The sequence below is a fragment of the Protomyctophum bolini genome, assembly GCF_963924005.1.
Source record: "Protomyctophum bolini genome assembly, chromosome: 14".
Lineage (NCBI taxonomy): Eukaryota > Metazoa > Chordata > Actinopteri > Myctophiformes > Myctophidae > Protomyctophum > Protomyctophum bolini.
The window spans coordinates 6,149,782-6,167,294 of record NC_137875.1 but is presented as its reverse complement, the minus strand read 5'-3'; the positions used below and the strand labels follow the sequence as shown (position 1 = coordinate 6,167,294).

The 17,513-nt window shown below is 42.1% G+C and overlaps 1 protein-coding gene across 3 annotated transcripts in view; it reads right to left on the bottom strand.

The window, feature by feature from the left end:
• arid4b (AT-rich interaction domain 4B) overlaps positions 1 to 17,513 on the bottom strand; it is an 83,263-nt gene that overhangs the window by 22,603 nt on the left and 43,147 nt on the right. For all 3 annotated transcript variants that reach the window (XM_080782612.1, XM_080782613.1, XM_080782614.1), the window contains exons 9-10: positions 13,812 to 13,891; positions 3,090 to 3,166 (exon numbers count right to left, since the gene is read on the bottom strand). In XM_080782612.1, coding sequence (XP_080638738.1) covers positions 3,090 to 3,166; positions 13,812 to 13,891 — 157 coding nt within the window. The remainder of the gene's footprint in view (positions 1 to 3,089; positions 3,167 to 13,811; positions 13,892 to 17,513) is intronic.

Sequence of the window (17,513 nt, the reverse complement as noted above, 5' to 3'; positions counted from 1 at the left end):
GTGATCACCCTCCTTTGTGCCAAGGTTGGCACCAGTGCCAAAGGTTGCCTACCCCTGCTCTACAGTAATAACGTTTCTTTTGCATCTCACACAGGCCATGGGATCGGGAAAAAAAATCTCAGCACCAAATAAGAGGGTATATTATTAACACAACAGAATTAACTAGAAATGCACTCTGTCGAGGTGCCAACTAAGTAGGCCATACATGTGCTACTTGTATCTTGTATATATCATGCTAACAATGTGTACTATGAAATATAGGGAAGAAACCCCAGGTGGTACAAATAAAAAATAAACTAAATAAAATAGAAGGCTGTGGCACAGTTTTTTATTTGTGAATGGGTTTACTGCCCGAGGTGAAAGAGAAACTGATTGACAGTCCAATAGCTTGTGTATATACTAGGAGAGAAACAGACAAGCCAGCAGAGTCAATATTCCCCTGATAAACAACACACTGCCATACGGAGCTTTGGATGTACAATACGTGTTTCACTTCCTGCGTCTACATCATTTTGTTTATGCCGTATTCAGCTTTGTGTGTGTGTGTGTGTGTGTGTGTGTGTGTGTGTGTGTGTGTGTGTGTGTGTGTGTGTGTGTGTGTGTGTGTGTGTGTGTGTGCGCGTGTGTGTGCGTAAATTAATAAAGACTGCTGGGTGTATGATGGGTAGGCCCTATAGTGTACACAACATTCTGCACATTCTGTGGACCCAAATGGACCCAAATGTCTGCCCGGAACAAACATAGTAAAAATCCTGAGTGAATGTATCCATTTGTAACTGTGAGTGTGAGCTGGACTCACACTCATTCCACACGCATGTCACTGACTCAGACTGTGCAATGTTCAAAGTTCAAAGTCCTCTCCTACGGTCTGTGGGCTCATGATGGAACGATGATGCAAGAGAACTAAGCTGAGCAAAGCAAGCAAGCAAACAAACAATTCTTTTTGCCGTTTTCAACAGCTATAATGACCACAGATCCAGTAGCCTCGAAAAACCCAGACGTTTTTATTTCCAGGGAGTCTCGGGCCGAGTCCACTTCAATTCGGTATAGAGCGGCGCAGTCCCTCCCCCTTTCAGAACAACGAACGGCCCAGGAAATGAAAACGCAATGCAACAGGCAGTTTATATTTAATTTAAAGACCTTTTAAGCGTCGTACGAAGCCAACTCTTGTCGTGACAAATCATGACAACACACACAATATTTTGGACCAAACAAATAATTACAAAGAAGAAAAACAATGTTAAAGAAAGTGTTGTAACCTGCCGTTTTGTTCTACTTTCTAATTATTTGTTTGGCCCGAAATATTGTGTGTGTTGTCATGATTTGTCACGACAAGAGTTGGCTTTGTACGACGCTTAAAAGGTCTTTAAATAAATTAAATAAGAACTGCCTATGGGGAAATGCATTGCGTTTTCATTTCCTGGGCCGTTCGTTGTTCTGAAAGGGGGAGGGACTGCGTCGCTCTATAGAGTAGTGCAAACGTTGATTACTCTGTGCTGATTTCTGATCGTCTGCACCTTTGTTAAATTGACACACGCACACACCCACACACACACACACACACACACACACACACACACACACACACACACACACACACACACTCCTCTCTCTCTCTCTCTCTCTCTCTCTCTCTGTCGCTCTAATTAATTAGTCCCATGTCACACAGCTGCGTCTAGATTCTCCCGGGGGATCCTGCCGGGAGCTGCCTATATGCCATAGAAAGCATAGGTGGACCCCAGGGCCAGGCTACAGATCCAGTGATGGGTGAGACACTGATTCGGAAAGTCACCGTGCTAAGTGGATTAGATCATAGTGACACTGGCTGCCAGCACGCCACTATACTATACACTAGAGACAATGGAAATATCAGCGGAAAGCACTGCTCTGCTCAACACGTTTTTTTGAAGTGTTTTCTCAGACGAGTGGCTGGCATGGGATGCACACGCAGATCCGACATGCTAATAATAATAATAATATCTCAAACTTATATAGCGCTTTTCTGAGTACCCAAAGACGCTTTACATGGGGGGGCTTTACCGAGGTAACAACAAATTTAAAACATGTTCCACAAATTAAAAACATGTTCCATGCCCAATAGCTTGCCAGGTTTAAAGGGGTCAAAGAAGTGGCCCATATTTGCGGCAGTGCCAACATACCACACCGACAACACGGTGCACAAACTAGTCCCCATGGAAACACACAACGAGCGCCTCGAGGAAAAACTGGACCATATAAACAACAAAACCCACAACAAAACGAAAGACATTAAAGTCTCGAGGGAAACCCGGGGACCATATAAACCAGAAAACCCACAACAAAACGAAAGACATTAAAGTCTCGAGGGAAACCCGGGGACCATATAAACCAGAAAACCCACAACAAAACGAAAGACATTAAAGTCTCGAGGGAAACCCGGGGACCATATAAACCAGAAAACCCACAACAAAACGAAAGACATTAAAGTCTCGAGGGAAACCCGGGGACCATATAAACCAGAAACAAACAAAATAATAACCGAGACATTCTGACAAAACAGCTGCGCATCAGCCTGCCTGCATGGCGGGGAGAATATGCTCGCCAGGTCTGGGAGAAAATAAAGCGGTGCCATCTTTATGCCCGCAGGGGCAGACTGAAGCATCTGCATTCAGCCATGCTGAAACAGGTGGGCTTTGTCTAACCACCATGATGGCAGAGGAGTGTGCCTTTCCCCCCCCCCCTCCCTCTGTATTTATTTTCTTATACACAAAGCGGAAGCTGTCACAAACCGTGACAGAAGAGTCAACTGCCTGTGAATGCCAGGAGGCTGATTATGTCGAGCTGTTGTTGTCCAACTGTAATTATGAGAAGAGGCTATGGAGCAAACAATGTGTGGGCAGCCTAAAAAGCATCTGGCGTTAAGCTAGGAGCTGCTGGAGGAAATCACACTCCAGAGTGGCAGGAGGAGGACAGACAGCCCGGCGACATTGTGCCAACGCCTTGAGTTCTGCATGTCTTTCCCTGCGATAGTGCTGCTCGGCAGGACATTACACCAGTCACCTAACAGAAAATTTATTTTTTTAACACTTCCACTATAGAGTTCTGCTCACCTGGTTTGAGCCCTGGGTCAGCCTTTGGTGGAGCGTCGCTGTTCATCTCCCGCACGTCCTTCCGCAGCACCATGAGACTGAAACACATGAAAGAATTCCTGATTAATAAATGATGTACTCACACAGCTAACAGTGTACTGTATACCAGATTACTGTATACCAGATTAAATGATGTACTCACACAGCTAACAGTGTACTGTATACCAGATTACTGTATACCAGATTAAATGATGTACTCACACAGCTAACAGTGTACTGTATACCAGATTACTGTATACCAGATTACTGTATACCAGATTAAATGATGTACTCACACAGCTAACAGTACTGTACTGTATACCAGATTACTGTATACCAGATTACTGTATACCAGATTAAATGATGTACTCACACAGCTAACAGTACTGTACTGTATACCAGATTACTGTATACCAGATTACTGTATACCAGATTAAATGATGTACTCACACAGCTAACAGTACTGTACTGTATACCAGATTACTGTATACCAGATTACTGTATACCAGATTAAATGATGTACTCACACAGCTAACAGTACTGTACTGTATACCAGATTACCACCGGTGGCTCCCACACCTTTTAGCCCGTGATCCAAAAGATAAATGAAACGTTCCCGCCGATGACCGTAATTCTGTTTGTGAGCTTGTAGAGATCGGCTATTTTCAAAAGACGTTAATACATTTGAAAACTTGACATTCTGCATAACGTGTGTACTTTCTACTTTTTGGTACATCATGTACATTTTGAATTCTGTAACTTTTACTTGTAACGGAGTATAGTTCTATATTGCAGCATTCGTACTTATTATAAGTAAAAAACATTTTCCTCCTCCACAGTGGAGAGCATCTGTATGTAAAGTAATAAACATGGAGTACTTTTCCTCCTCCACTGAGGAGAGCATCTGTATGTAAAGTAATAAACATGGAGTACTTTTCCTCCTCCACAGTGGAGAGCATCTGTATGTAAAGTAATAAACATGGAGTACTTTTCCTCCTCCACTGTGGAGAGCATCTGTATGTAAAGTAATAAACATGGAGTACTTTTCCTCCTCCACAGTGGAGAGCATCTGTATGTAAAGTAATAAACATGGAGTACTTTTCCTCCTCCACTGTGGAGAGCATCTGTATGTAAAGTAATAAACATGGAGTACTTTTCCTCCTCCACTGAGGAGAGCATCTGTATGTAAAGTAATAAACATGGAGTACTTTTCCTCCTCCACTGAGGAGAGCATCTGTATGTAAAGTAATAAACATGGAGTACTTTTCCTCCTCCACAGTGGAGAGCATCTGTATGTAAAGTAAAAAACATTGAGTACTTTTCCTCCACTAACAGTGGAGAGCATCTGTAAGTAAAGTAATAAACATGGAGTACTTTTCCTCCACTAACAGTGGAGAGCATCTGTAAGTAAAGTAATAAACATGGAGTACTTTTCCTCCTCCACTGTGGAGAGCATCTGTATGTAAAGTAATAAACATGGAGTACTTTTCCTCCTCCACTAACAGTGGAGAGCATCTGTATGTAAAGTAATAAACATTGAGTACTTTTCCTCCTCCACTGTGGAGAGCATCTGTATGTAAAGTAATAAACATGGAGTACTTTTCCTCCTCCACAGTGGAGAGCATCTGTATGTAAAGTAATAAACATGGAGTACTTTTCCTCCACTAACAGTGGAGAGCATCTGTATGTAAAGTAATAAACATGGAGTACTTTTCCTCCTCCACTAACAGTGGAGAGCATCTGTATGTAAAGTAATAAACATGGAGTACTTTTTCCTCCTCTAACAGTGGAGAGCATCTGTATGTAAAGTAATAAACATTGAGTACTTTTCCTCCTCCACTGTGGAGAGCATCTGTATGTAAAGTAATAAACATGGAGTACTTTTTCCTCCTCCACTGAGGAGAGCATCTGTATGTAAAGTAATAAACATGGAGTACTTTTCCTCCTCCACTGAGGAGAGCATCTGTATGTAAAGCCAAGACAGCTGATAAGGACGCGACCCCGGCTACGACCTCATGGCCTCATTACACAGCTTCCATTTCCCCCCGTCCCCCGTCCCTCCCTCGGAAATAATCACCCTCCTTTATCTATCTAATCCAATTGATCGTCCCACCACCACCACCACCACCGCCACAACTCCACCGTCAGCCCAAAACTATTCCCGACAGTATACTATAGTCACTCTTCGGAAGCAACGCTGCTAATGTGCCTTTTAGCGACGTCTCCGAGGGTAGATTAAGGGGCCACGCTGTAGGGTTACACACAAGTTACACAACACGCCGTCTAAGCGAGGAATGCTGCCGGCTACAAGACCCCGAGACACAAGGTCTGGCTGGTTCGTCATCAATGGAATGTAAACAGACTGAGGGGCAGCGCTGGCTGCATGCTGAGCGAGTGAGCGTGAGCTTCTGAGACGCAGTGTTGGGCAGTGGTGGAAAGAAACCAAGTAACGGACCCAAGTACTTAACCCATTCTGACCCGAGATCAGATTCATACGAGGTTTCCACTGGACACACACTGGTCTGATTAACCCATTCTGACCTGAGATCAGATTGTAAAAATGTCAGTCGTTCTTCGATTTTTCAAAAATAGCAGACCTACAAGCTCTTAGCGCGCCACTCGGTGGCGCGCTATGAGCTTGTAGATCTGCTATTTTTCAATACCGTTCAGAATGGGTTAACACATTCTGTGTGGGATGGGTTAAGAATGGGTACTTTGGGTACTTTAACTTAAAAGGACAACTTTAGTTTTTTTTCAACCGAGGTTCATGTTTTAGGTTGTTATTAGAGAAAGTAAAAGATGTGTGTTAATCTTTTTTCATTTGCTGCTTTCTTTCATTTTTGGGATTTTAGCTGTTTTTGACAGGGGGGCGGGGGCATTCGAGCATGCGGCTAAATATGTATTTCTTTTTTTTACAAAGTTTTATAGTGATTTATTTTTGTATTATTTACTATAGTCCTAATAAACCCCAAGAAATTACATCTGGCCACAAAAGATCCCAGGATCTACTGAATGTGACGGTAGCCTACTGGGGGGAAGCCATATGTGTGTCATAGGCTCAATATGTCAGTTTGACACAATCAGTAGATCTGTGATCTTTTGTGGCCAGATAAAATTTCCTGGGGTTTATTAGGACTATAGTAAATAATAAAAAGAAAAATCGCTATACCATTTTGTAAAAAATACATATTTAGCCCCATGCTCGAATGCCCCCGCCCCCTGTCAAAAACAGCTAAAATCCCTAAAACGAAAGAAAACAGCAAATAACACTCATCTTTTACTTTTCTCTAATAACAACCTAAAACATGAACATTGGTTGAAAGAAACGAAAGTTGTCCTTTAAGTAAAACAATTGGCCACTTTTTCCACCACTGCCTGTTTGTATCGACACAAGAGCAAGACTCCCGTGTTGGGATTGACTGCAGTTTGAGTTAAAGTCACCCCCAGCTGAGAGGAGGTCCACCTAGCCTAGTGAGTCTTTACAACAGGAACCCGAATACTGAACCTCTCTTTTCCAAACACACACATAACACTGTCTGACTGTGTCCTTCCTCGCCGAGGGGAACCTGTGGGGTAAAGCAACTCTATACAGCGTGGATTTACCAGTAAAGCCCAAGCCTGGCTGGCGGTAGAAAATAAATAAATGAACGTGTATATGATGTCAATTCCGTGCCCAAACAAACAGAAGAAAATACGTCTCTCTTGGCTTCTTTTAGGATATTCCATCAAAGCCTCCTGTTGCCCTGAGGGCCGAGCAACTGAATACGGACTAACCAACTCCTCAGTGGGATTGACTCACACACACGCGCACACACACACACACACACACACACACACACACACACACACACACACACACACACACACACACACACACACACACACACACACACACACACACACACACACACACACACACACACACACACACACACACACACACACACACACACACACACACACACACACACACACACACACACACACACACACACACACACACACACAGGACAGGTCTGGTGGATAAATCACCTTTAGACAGAGACATTGTGCTTTATGTCTGGTGGAGAAATTATCTATTTTTAATTGATCATTTCAGTTCTATAATATCTCAAGGCACATTTTAAACTCATGGGGAACATCACACCATGACGCAACGCTATTACTCTTTAAAAATAACAACAGCTGATTACATTAAAGATTTTCACAGCCGCTCTCTTGCGGGTAAAATGAGGACATTAATTCATGTCTTATCAAAGCACATGTTGTAGTTCTCAGGTGGGTCCTTGACACCATTTACTGTCCCGTACACTAACTTTCCACTGGGCACGGTGACGTGTCTACTGTTGGTGGACGAGCAGGGAGAGGATATAAGAAGCAGGTGCACGATATCAAATAGTGACTCTGCTTCAGGATGAAGGGTTGTGTGGCTTTGCTTGTTTTACTGTTCTGTCTGTCTGGGGCTGCTGGGGCTCCGGGGGAGAGCGGACCGGTCAGCGAGAGACAGAGCGATGCCGAACCAGGTTCCCTCTTCACACATGAAATATGGGATGCGATGATAGAGTTGAGAGACAGGGTGGAAGGTTAGTCACAATGGAGCTGGAAGAGGTTGTAAAGGTATACAGGATGAAATGTGTTTAAAATGTTTCATAGTTTAACATAATTCTGCTCTGTGATATTTTTCAGTAATGGCTGCCAAATTGAGTGCTAGCGAGAGCCTCGTGAAAGACCTCCAGGCCCATGTTGCAGACCTCCAAACCAGACTCGGTACCAGTGAGGTCCATGTTGCAGACCTCCAAACCAGACTCAGCACCAGTGAGGTCCATGTTGCAGACCTCCAAACCAGACTCGGTACCAGTGAGGTCCAGGTTGAAGACTTGAAGGAAGAAAGTGAAGGTAATTTGATCCAGATGGTGTTCAGTGAATGTTCAGTATCGGCCCTACATGTGTAGTGTTGAAAAGGCACTTTGGGGGTTAATTATAGGGTAACAAGACTACTCTCCCCGTTTCTGTTTTCCTCCCAAAATTTTCCCCAGTGAGGGGTGGGAGAGGCTGGACAGCAGACGGCTGGACTTTCTCTAACTATAAACTATAAACTAAGTACAAATATAATTTATGAAAAGCTACTACAGTGAAGTCTGTTAACAGAAGTTGTTGTAAGATATGTGGGGATTATCTGACGAGGTACCATTTGAGGGGGCAAAACCTTACATATACTAAATAATACTAAATTGTTTATAGGTTCAATATAAGTAAAAAAATATAGCCTTTCCACAGCAGTATCGTTTTATATTTTTCCAAAAAGAATACAAACAGCCAATAGCATATTACAAAGTTATCCCCCTCACTGGGGAAAATTCCGGGAGGAAAAACGGGCAAGCACCGGGGTGAGTAGTCCAGTATTCAATTATAGTAGTTCACCCAAAAACTAACTTATTATCAGTTCCACTCCCCACGAAGCCTTGAATTGACCACAACTCAGCCGGTCATCACATTATATGCTTATTGGAATGCGACAAAAACACATTCCGTGCTCAGCCAATCAAATCATCACAAATGTCATTCACTTTTGGCGTCTTCACTTTTCTGCCGGAAACATTTTATCCTCAATATGTACTTTGCTCGGCCAATCAAATCATCACTATGGGGTGATCAGCCAATCAAATCATCAAGTTGGGAAAAGGAGGGGCTAGGGCCCCTCAGAAATCTCCATGAATTCAAGGCTTCATGAGGTGTGTAATTAAGTAACATTTTGGGTGAACTACTCCTTTAATTACTTTCATTGATCTCAGAGAATAGATAATTGTTTTTGATCATGTATCTTACTGTACAGGTGATCCATATAATCCATAATGGAAAGCTTACTCACTCAACAGTGAAAGTGCATGAGTATTTACTGTATGACTGACTTAATGCTAATGTACTGATTTCAGCTCATCTTGCTCAGCTGACCACCATAGAAACCAGGCTGACTGCTGCTGAAAGCCAAGTGCAGAGTAAGTATGTTTTATAAATATAATATATACTAACATATTATTAAGTATACATGTATATCAAAAGTATAGGAATTGAGTACAAGGTACTCATATTTCCACTTTTTTATTGACACACACTAATAAACGTTCATATACTATATCAATAAGTATGATATACTAATGTAAAATATGATAAGTATATGCTCAGTAAACATTATGTTCAGTCTTCATTATGTATGAAGGATTTACTGCACATTACTCCCCAAATATGCATATAAAATGTTATTATCTACTATTCTTTGGCACACATTTGGCTTTTTCTTTTGCAGATCTACAAGCTCATAACGTAATGTGACATGTTGTGAGCTTGTAGATCTGCTATATCTGTCAAAGAGATTTGGTGTAGAGGGCAGAGGTTCCCAAACCTGTTTGGCCATGCAGCCCCTGTTACCTCCCCACCTAGCTGACCCCCCCCCCACCTAGCTGCCCCCCCCCCCCCCATACATATTTCCACATATACAGTATGTACATATATGAACCTGAATATGGCATATATGCAGCATAGGCTCTATTCTGCATATACCTGCCATATATAGCCTTTTCATGTCACGCACCCCCTAGAAGACACCACAGTTTGGGAACCATGGGAGAGGGAAATACTGTGCAAAAGGATGCTACGCACACCAATCCAAATAGAATATTATAATGTAGTGTTGCCGATCCAAGGCAGAATAATCAGAAAGGTAGTCTTTGAAAGAGGAAAAAGTGGGCGCGCACACTGATCTGGTATAGCACACACTGGTATAGCCAAAGAACACACACTGATCTGGTATAGCACACACTGGTATAGCCAAAGAACACACACTGGTCTGGTATAGCACACACTGGTATAGCCAAAGAACACACACTGGTCTGGTATAGCACACACTGGTATAGCCAAAGAACACACACTGGTCTGGTATAGCACACACTGGTATAGCCAAAGTGCCAAGAATGTATTATAGGATGAAGAGAATTTGGTCAGATAACTGACACACTTCAGGGTATGTGTAAAAACATTTCAAATGACCATATAGAGCCTGGGCTAGTCTTACAACCAATCACATTCTGACCCATATAGAGCCTGGGCTAGTCTTACAACCAATCACATTCTGATGAGCGCTGAGAGCAATCAGAGTGAAATACTAGCAGCCCTACTATACAGCCCTGGGGGACCCCGTCAGGTTTAAGTGGATATTAATTAAATAATAAGTAATTATGTGTAAATATTGATGGTACTGTCACACTCACAACATGTTACAATTAACCAAAGTAATGACTTTACCGTCTTCCACTATTAAATGTCAGTGAGGATCTGACCATTAAGGTGAATGAAATATTTAGGTTTACAGTTTTCTGGATCCCCAAGGACCCTGTTTTTGTTCTACACTATATATCTTTGCTGAAAATAGCAGATCTACAAGTGCACAACAGAACATGGCCCAGTTCAACACATTGTGAGAAATCTGCTATTTCTGCTCCAGAACAGAGTTACTAGGGTTCAAGTAATTAACAATAAATGATAATAAATCCTGTCTCTGTATTTGACAGACAGTAATATTCCATATAGTAGTTATGTTAGTGACCGTTTAGTTTTAATAGCCTATACTTTGTCTTGTGGAGCTTTACAACAAGATTGGTGTATTGGCTTAATATACTATTATGCTTTTATAATATTTAAAGTGTTTGATAATGCTCCTCCTGTGTTGACAGACCAAACGAAGGTGGCCTTCTCTGTTGGTTTGGGTAATAATGGACAATTTGGACCGTATAGTTCTGACACCACTCTGATCTACAAGAGAGTCTTCACTAACATCGGCAACGCCTACAATCCATCTACAGGTGATTAAACTACAATCCATCTATGTACACACATGTACTTAAAGTACTACAAGTAAAAAGTAGAAATGTTCCATTTCATGCTTTCAAATGTATAAAAATCTTTTTAAAATAGCTCACAATGCGTCGACGTGACAGATTGTGAGCTTGTAGATCAGCTATTTTCAAATGGCTGAAATGCGTTAAAGGCTGAAGTGGTTACTGTATGTTTTGTAGTAATAATCTAAATCTACAAAGTAACTATAACTAAAGCTGTAAAAAAATGTAGTGGAGAAAAGTACAATATTTGGATCCGAGTAAAAGTAAAAGTATTGGAAATTGTTAATACTCAAGTAAACTACAAATATCAAAATGTTACTTAAGTACAGTACCTAAGTAAATGTACTTAGTTACTTTCCAGCACTGTGTGTTTCACATTGAAAGCAACAGTCCAGAGGAGATGAGGAAAGTAACCTCTTAACTCACACAACTTGTAGATCTGACTTTTTAAATTAAGGTTTTTATTTTTATAATTGTATTTTTAATTTATATTAATGTAACATGTTCTCTCATCCTGTGTTCTCTTAGGGGTATTTTCTGCGCCGGTCAGAGGACTCTATTACTTCACATATGCTGCACTTAACAGGTGGTCATCAGACTATTTCTGTGTCACCATGTATAAGAATGAGCATCAGATACTCGTATCTAACTCTGGATACAATAGTGGAGGTTATGAACAGATATCTAGTGGAATGATGGTAGAGCTGGAGGAGGGAGACACTGTTGACATGCGTATACGTGCAGGGCACAGGCTCTGGGATGACTCATACAACTACAATGTGTTCAATGGTGTTCTGGTCTATGCTCTGTAACACTGTCTGCTACTGGTACCATTACTTTATACAGTGTTCTGGTCTATTCTATGTAACACTGTCTGCTACTGGTACCATTACTTTATACAGTGTTCTGGTCTATTCTATGTAACACTGTCTGGTACTGGTACCATTACTTTATACAGTGTTCTGGTCTATTCTATGTAACACTGTCTGGTACTGGTACCATTACTTTATACAGTGTTCTGGTCTATATAGGCTGAGCTATCATTCCAGCTGACATCTTTAAATTAAGAGTCTCCTGTCTAGATTATCATGAGGTTTGTCAGATTTCAATTCAGACAATAGATTTCAAATTTCAGATACATTAGTGAATGAAAATTCAAATTTGCATTATAATTTGTTCTGCATGATATCATTTTTTATAATTGATCCAGATAGATGACTGTTTGCAGGCATGTCATTTCCTATGGTATCAACTTTACTTATGAAATAATAAGAGCGATATGCTAGCCAGTCCTCTGATCTACCTGAATCTACAGAAACTATTTTACCTTCATCTCTATCTTTCATCAAGCTTCTCAGCGTTGTCAGCTTTTCATCTACTATTTTCAATATGCTTTGAAAAACAATCTGAAATAATGATGAAAGTTTAAATTGTGTTGAAACATTGTAGCAATACAAATGTTCTCTCGTGGGGTCTATGCTGTCACAGCCGGGGGTCCACAGACAAATAGATCATTTAAGGGGTCCTTGACATGAAAATGTTTGAGAAGCATTACGTTAAAGAGCCTCCATAATGTTCATATCCATCCTGTCAATAAACACATTGAAAAGCATTGTTGTCTGTTTTACTTTACAGGCGACACACACATACTACTACAAACACAGTGTTCTATTTCACCAACAGTCCGTGTTGGATTTTACAGTTACTTGTATTGTAAATTAAAGAGCCTGTTGTATTATGCAAGTCACAGAGCAGAGGCTAGACGGTCAATGACACACATTTTAACAGCCCATTTCTGCACGGCGGCAGAAGCGGCAGCAGTGATAAACAATAATGTATGTCTTACCTATATTTGGGAGAAAGTGGCTTCCCTTTCCCCATGAATTAATCCACCCGGCATACATAGCATCATGTTATGCTTTAGCTATTGAAAAATAGCAGATCTACAAGCTCATAGCGCGCCACTCGGTGGCGCGCTATGAGCTTGTAGATCTTCTATTTTTGAAAAAATCGAAGAACGACTGACATAGAAACACAGCTTTTTCAGAAAACTGTCATTTTCAAACAGACATTTTTAGAATCTGATCTCAGGTCAAAATGGGATAATTATGTTAAGTAGTAAAAAAAAAGAAAAGAAAAAGATCAATGTGAAGCTTTCTAGTATGGCCATGTGCCTGCCTGGTGATTGGTCGTCAGTAAACAACCAATAAAGAAGGCTCCATGTTGAGCCAATAGCCTCGGCTCGTACACATCCTGTCCTGATTGGATTAACTCGTAGCTAGCGTAGCCTAACTAGGTTAGTTTATGGGTTCAGAGACGAGGCCTGCAAGACTACATCTTCCGGGCATCAGTGAGATCACAGTCATAACTACTCAAAGTTATAGCTTTCTAGGCAGCCGACTGACAAGGTTTGGATAATTTCATAATAATGCAAAAACAAAACAACCCCCTCCCCCCCCCCCCCCCAAAAAACCGGGATGGAAGTTGATAAGAGTTCAGTAATGTAAGTAATGTGTGCAATGGGTTGTTCAAAACCTTCACTTAAATTTGAATTTAGACTGTAGATAGAATAGAATATCTCATCCATAGGACATATTAGGCGTCACTCTTTGCCCAATATGCAGATCAGACACAGCTTAAACATTCGCAAGTCCCCTTTTATGGAATCCATTCACAGATTATTACGAGTGTGTGTGTGTCCGTGTGCGTGCGCGCGCGCGTGCGTGCGTGCGTGCGTGTGTGTGTGTGCGTGCGTGCATGGCGTACGTGCGCAACACGGATGCATTTTCAAACTATATTTCCACAAACTCACAATTTTCCATCCTTGAACGAGCGGACGAATATGTTGTCCTTCTTCATAGTCACGTCGTCATGGCAGTCTGGGGAAATGACCTTGTTTTACACGTACAGGGAGAGAGACGGGGGGGGTGGTAAAGAGGGGGGGGGGATAACAAGAGAACCACATGTCAGAGGGCGTAGTAGAGAGAGGCAGAGTCATGTTGACTAAAAAGATGCTCCAGCACAAAGTACAATGGGTGATAAAAAGACGCTGTGTCCTTAAAGCAAGGGCAAGGCAGTGAGTGGAGAGAGAGGCGAGTAAACAACAGTCTCTCTCCCACCCTTGGCTGCTCGTTCACGGGCGGCGGGGCCCGGCTGCCGCCGATGAAATGATGAGCAGCAACAACAGCTAGAAGCTGCTTCGGCGCCGGCTGGCGTGGCGTCCAATTGAGAGATTTCAATCCCACCAGGGCTTCCCCTCTCTCTCTGCCCGCCATACTTGAGTGACTGCATGTCCCTATAGGCTCTCTCTCTCTCTCTCTCTCTCTCTCTCTGTGTCTCTCTCTCTCTTATTTAACATCTGTCTTCTCTATACATCACCGCTGTTGTCGGGCAGAAACCTTGTATCTCCATATTTCCTCTTTTTTCTTTTAAATGTTTTTAGTATTTATTAATGTCCTATTTTATATGTTGTCGTGTGGCAGTGTTAAGTAAAAGCACCAAAGGCTCACGTGTGTCACAATAACCCATTTTGGTTATATTCTTTCAGAGCGAAAGTTTTTTTTATTTCGACGTCGGGCCTAAATGGGATAATTAGTGGCGGCGTGACTCATGTTGCTGCGGCCCGTGCACTCTCAGCACATCGCAATTCCGTTGTACTTTCGTAGTGCAATTTTGTTGTACTTGTGCCTGTACTTTACCTGTACCTGGAACAATGGCAAATAAACCTGATTCTGATTCTGAATGCATGCATTTTGCCGTAACATAAAGGGCATGATTGGGCACCGTCTGCTCAGTCACACATGGCCAATTCCTGTTTGTGCGCATGCTGCATATATACTAACTGTACGTGCAAAGCCAATCAAAAGTAGCACACACAGACAAGCATAGCAAGCACTGTTCCACTCTGACTTATTGCTTTGGTACAGTCATGTAAGGTGAGTAATTGTGTAAGGTGACCAAGAGTGTTTTCCCTCTCAGCAACGTGTCTTGTTGCTGTACTGTCTGCTAGCAGTGCAAACACAGTGCATGCTTCCAGAACCTTTTAGCCCGTGAGCTTAAAAGAGAAATTAGATTAGTTTGTCCGAGACCCACAAACTAGTGCAAATAGCAGATCTGCAAGCTCACAATGTGTGGTGAAGCGACACGTTGTGAGCTTGTAGATCTGCTATTTGCACTTATTTTCTTTAATTTCTTCAAGACATTATTGAAATAATAAATCATGGGATTTTGTTATTAATTCATGAAAGGTTTTGCTTTTTTGGAAATGTTTTTATTTTAATGTTTTGTCATTAAAAACCAAATGTAGGAAACACAATCTAAGAGGACCCATAATAAATGTGACCAGATTTGACTGAGAGCCTGCCATCGTGCAACCTCCAGATTTTCACCAGAGCAGAAAAACTGAATTTATTTATATTTTATCCAAAATGAGTTTAATAGCACAGGCAGACTCTTCACATACTATAGAGCATTTCAGAAATAAATATCAGAGCTGAAATCTACATGTAAATATGAAATAAATGCTTAAACATGTAGCTGTAATGTTAGAGACCACAGAAGTGAACCTTTCAAGTAAAGCCTGTTTTCTCAACTCGCTGTTTTCTGCAAGACATTGACATAACTCTATAAGCCATATCTCCAAAAACTGGTGGGTCAAACTGAACAACCAATATGTCAATTTGAAGCTATACGATTCCCTGCTTTCATTTTACATGAAAAAAACTTAAATAAAAAAAACCCCAATGGCAGTCAAATCTGGCCACTAATGTTGTAACCCTAAGGTATATACAGGGGGATTGTTCCTTTAACTGTGTTGGCGGGCTGAGGCTGGGACGAGGAGTATTATGGGATATCTTGTGTTTTACTGTCTGTTCTGGTGTGCAGGGAAGCGGTCGCATGATTGAGAGGAAAAGAGATATTACTTTGTCGTTCACTACGGAGGTTGGATACGGAATTAGAACCCTGGCTGTATCACGTTTGTCCTTTTTGAATTATTATGTTGTTTATTAACCCATTCTGACCGGGAACCCATTTTGGTGTTAGCATCATGTTATGCTTTAGCTATTGAAAAATAGCAGATCTACAAGCTCATAGCGCGCCACCGAGTGGCGCGCTACGAGCTTGTAGGTCTGCTATTTTTGAAAAATCGAAGAACGACTGACATTTTTAGAATCTGATCTCAGGTCAGAATGGGTTCATCAGACCAGTGTGTGTCCAGTGGAAACCTCGTATGAATCTGATCTCAGGTCAGAATGGGTTAAATCACCAGTTCTGCAACACGGACTCCTTTTCCTTGACAGCATAGCAAAGAAAGCATAAGGATTATATTCCGGAGAGTATAGCGACACGGTGGTTATAATAATGTGTCCGCGACCCGCCGTTTGGGAAGCTATGGGTGATGTAAGGTGACTAATTGTGTACGCCAGGTGTGACCATGGGGGCACTTTTCCCTCTCAGCAACCTGTCTGCGAGCTGTCAGACCGTCGCTGCCTACAACACTAATTACTACTCCACCCCTCCTCCTCCTCCTCCTCCACCTCCTCAGTGCAGTGGTGTGTGTAAACAATGCTGGGTTGTAATGTGTGGAGTGGTGGTGCATGCATGGTGGACTGGACTGGTGGTGGTGGACGCATGCACCTCCCCGGGCCGGCCACGGGGGGGCAGTGTAGAGAGCACACATCGTGCAGCACTGCCAAGAACAACAAACTGTTGGGAGGCGGAGTCCTGCTGACTACACAGGAAGGGTTTAAAGGGGCAGTACGTACGGCGGCGCTGTTTGTTTGCTCTCTCTCTCTCTCTCTCTCCCTCTCTCTCTCGCCCTGTGTGTAGCACTTACATAAACTAACATAGCATGTCACCGTTTCATTGTGCGCTGCCTAACAGCAGTGGTGGAAAGTACATTTAAGTACTGTATGTACTTGACCTATTTTGGACTGAGGTCGATAAAAAAAAATGCTTCTAAACCCTAATTTCTTTCTGAAAAACCTATGGAACTAAAACCACGGACCCCCCATCTCAAAATATGTAGTTCCAGGGACCTCCCCCAGGCCAGAAGCCAATATTTTAGTTAAAAATGAGGGTGTCAGAGAAGGACTGAAGGGTGTCAGAGAAGGAGGGTGTCAGAGAAGGACTGAAAAAAAAGATAAGATAATCTCGTAATCCAGTCTGGCAGTGTGCCGCGGGTTCGACTCCCGATCCCGACGGCCTTTACTGCATGTCACTCCCCCATCTCTCTCCCCATTTCCTGTCAGCCTACCGTCTGTCCCTCTATAAAATATAAATATATATCGGTATATTAAAAGAAAGTCATGCAGTCATTGTTCCTGGGCATTATTGCTTTACAGGTCAGGGGAAACTAAAGGTGGTATCAGCAGCTACGTGTCCTCTCCTCCTGGCTCAGAGAAGTTGAGTCATCATCACACGGTTTACTTTCATTTCTAGAAACTGCACGATTCAGTCTTTCCTAACAGTGCCCCCCCACCCCCCCTGACAAGCACCTGGAATTGTAGGAGTT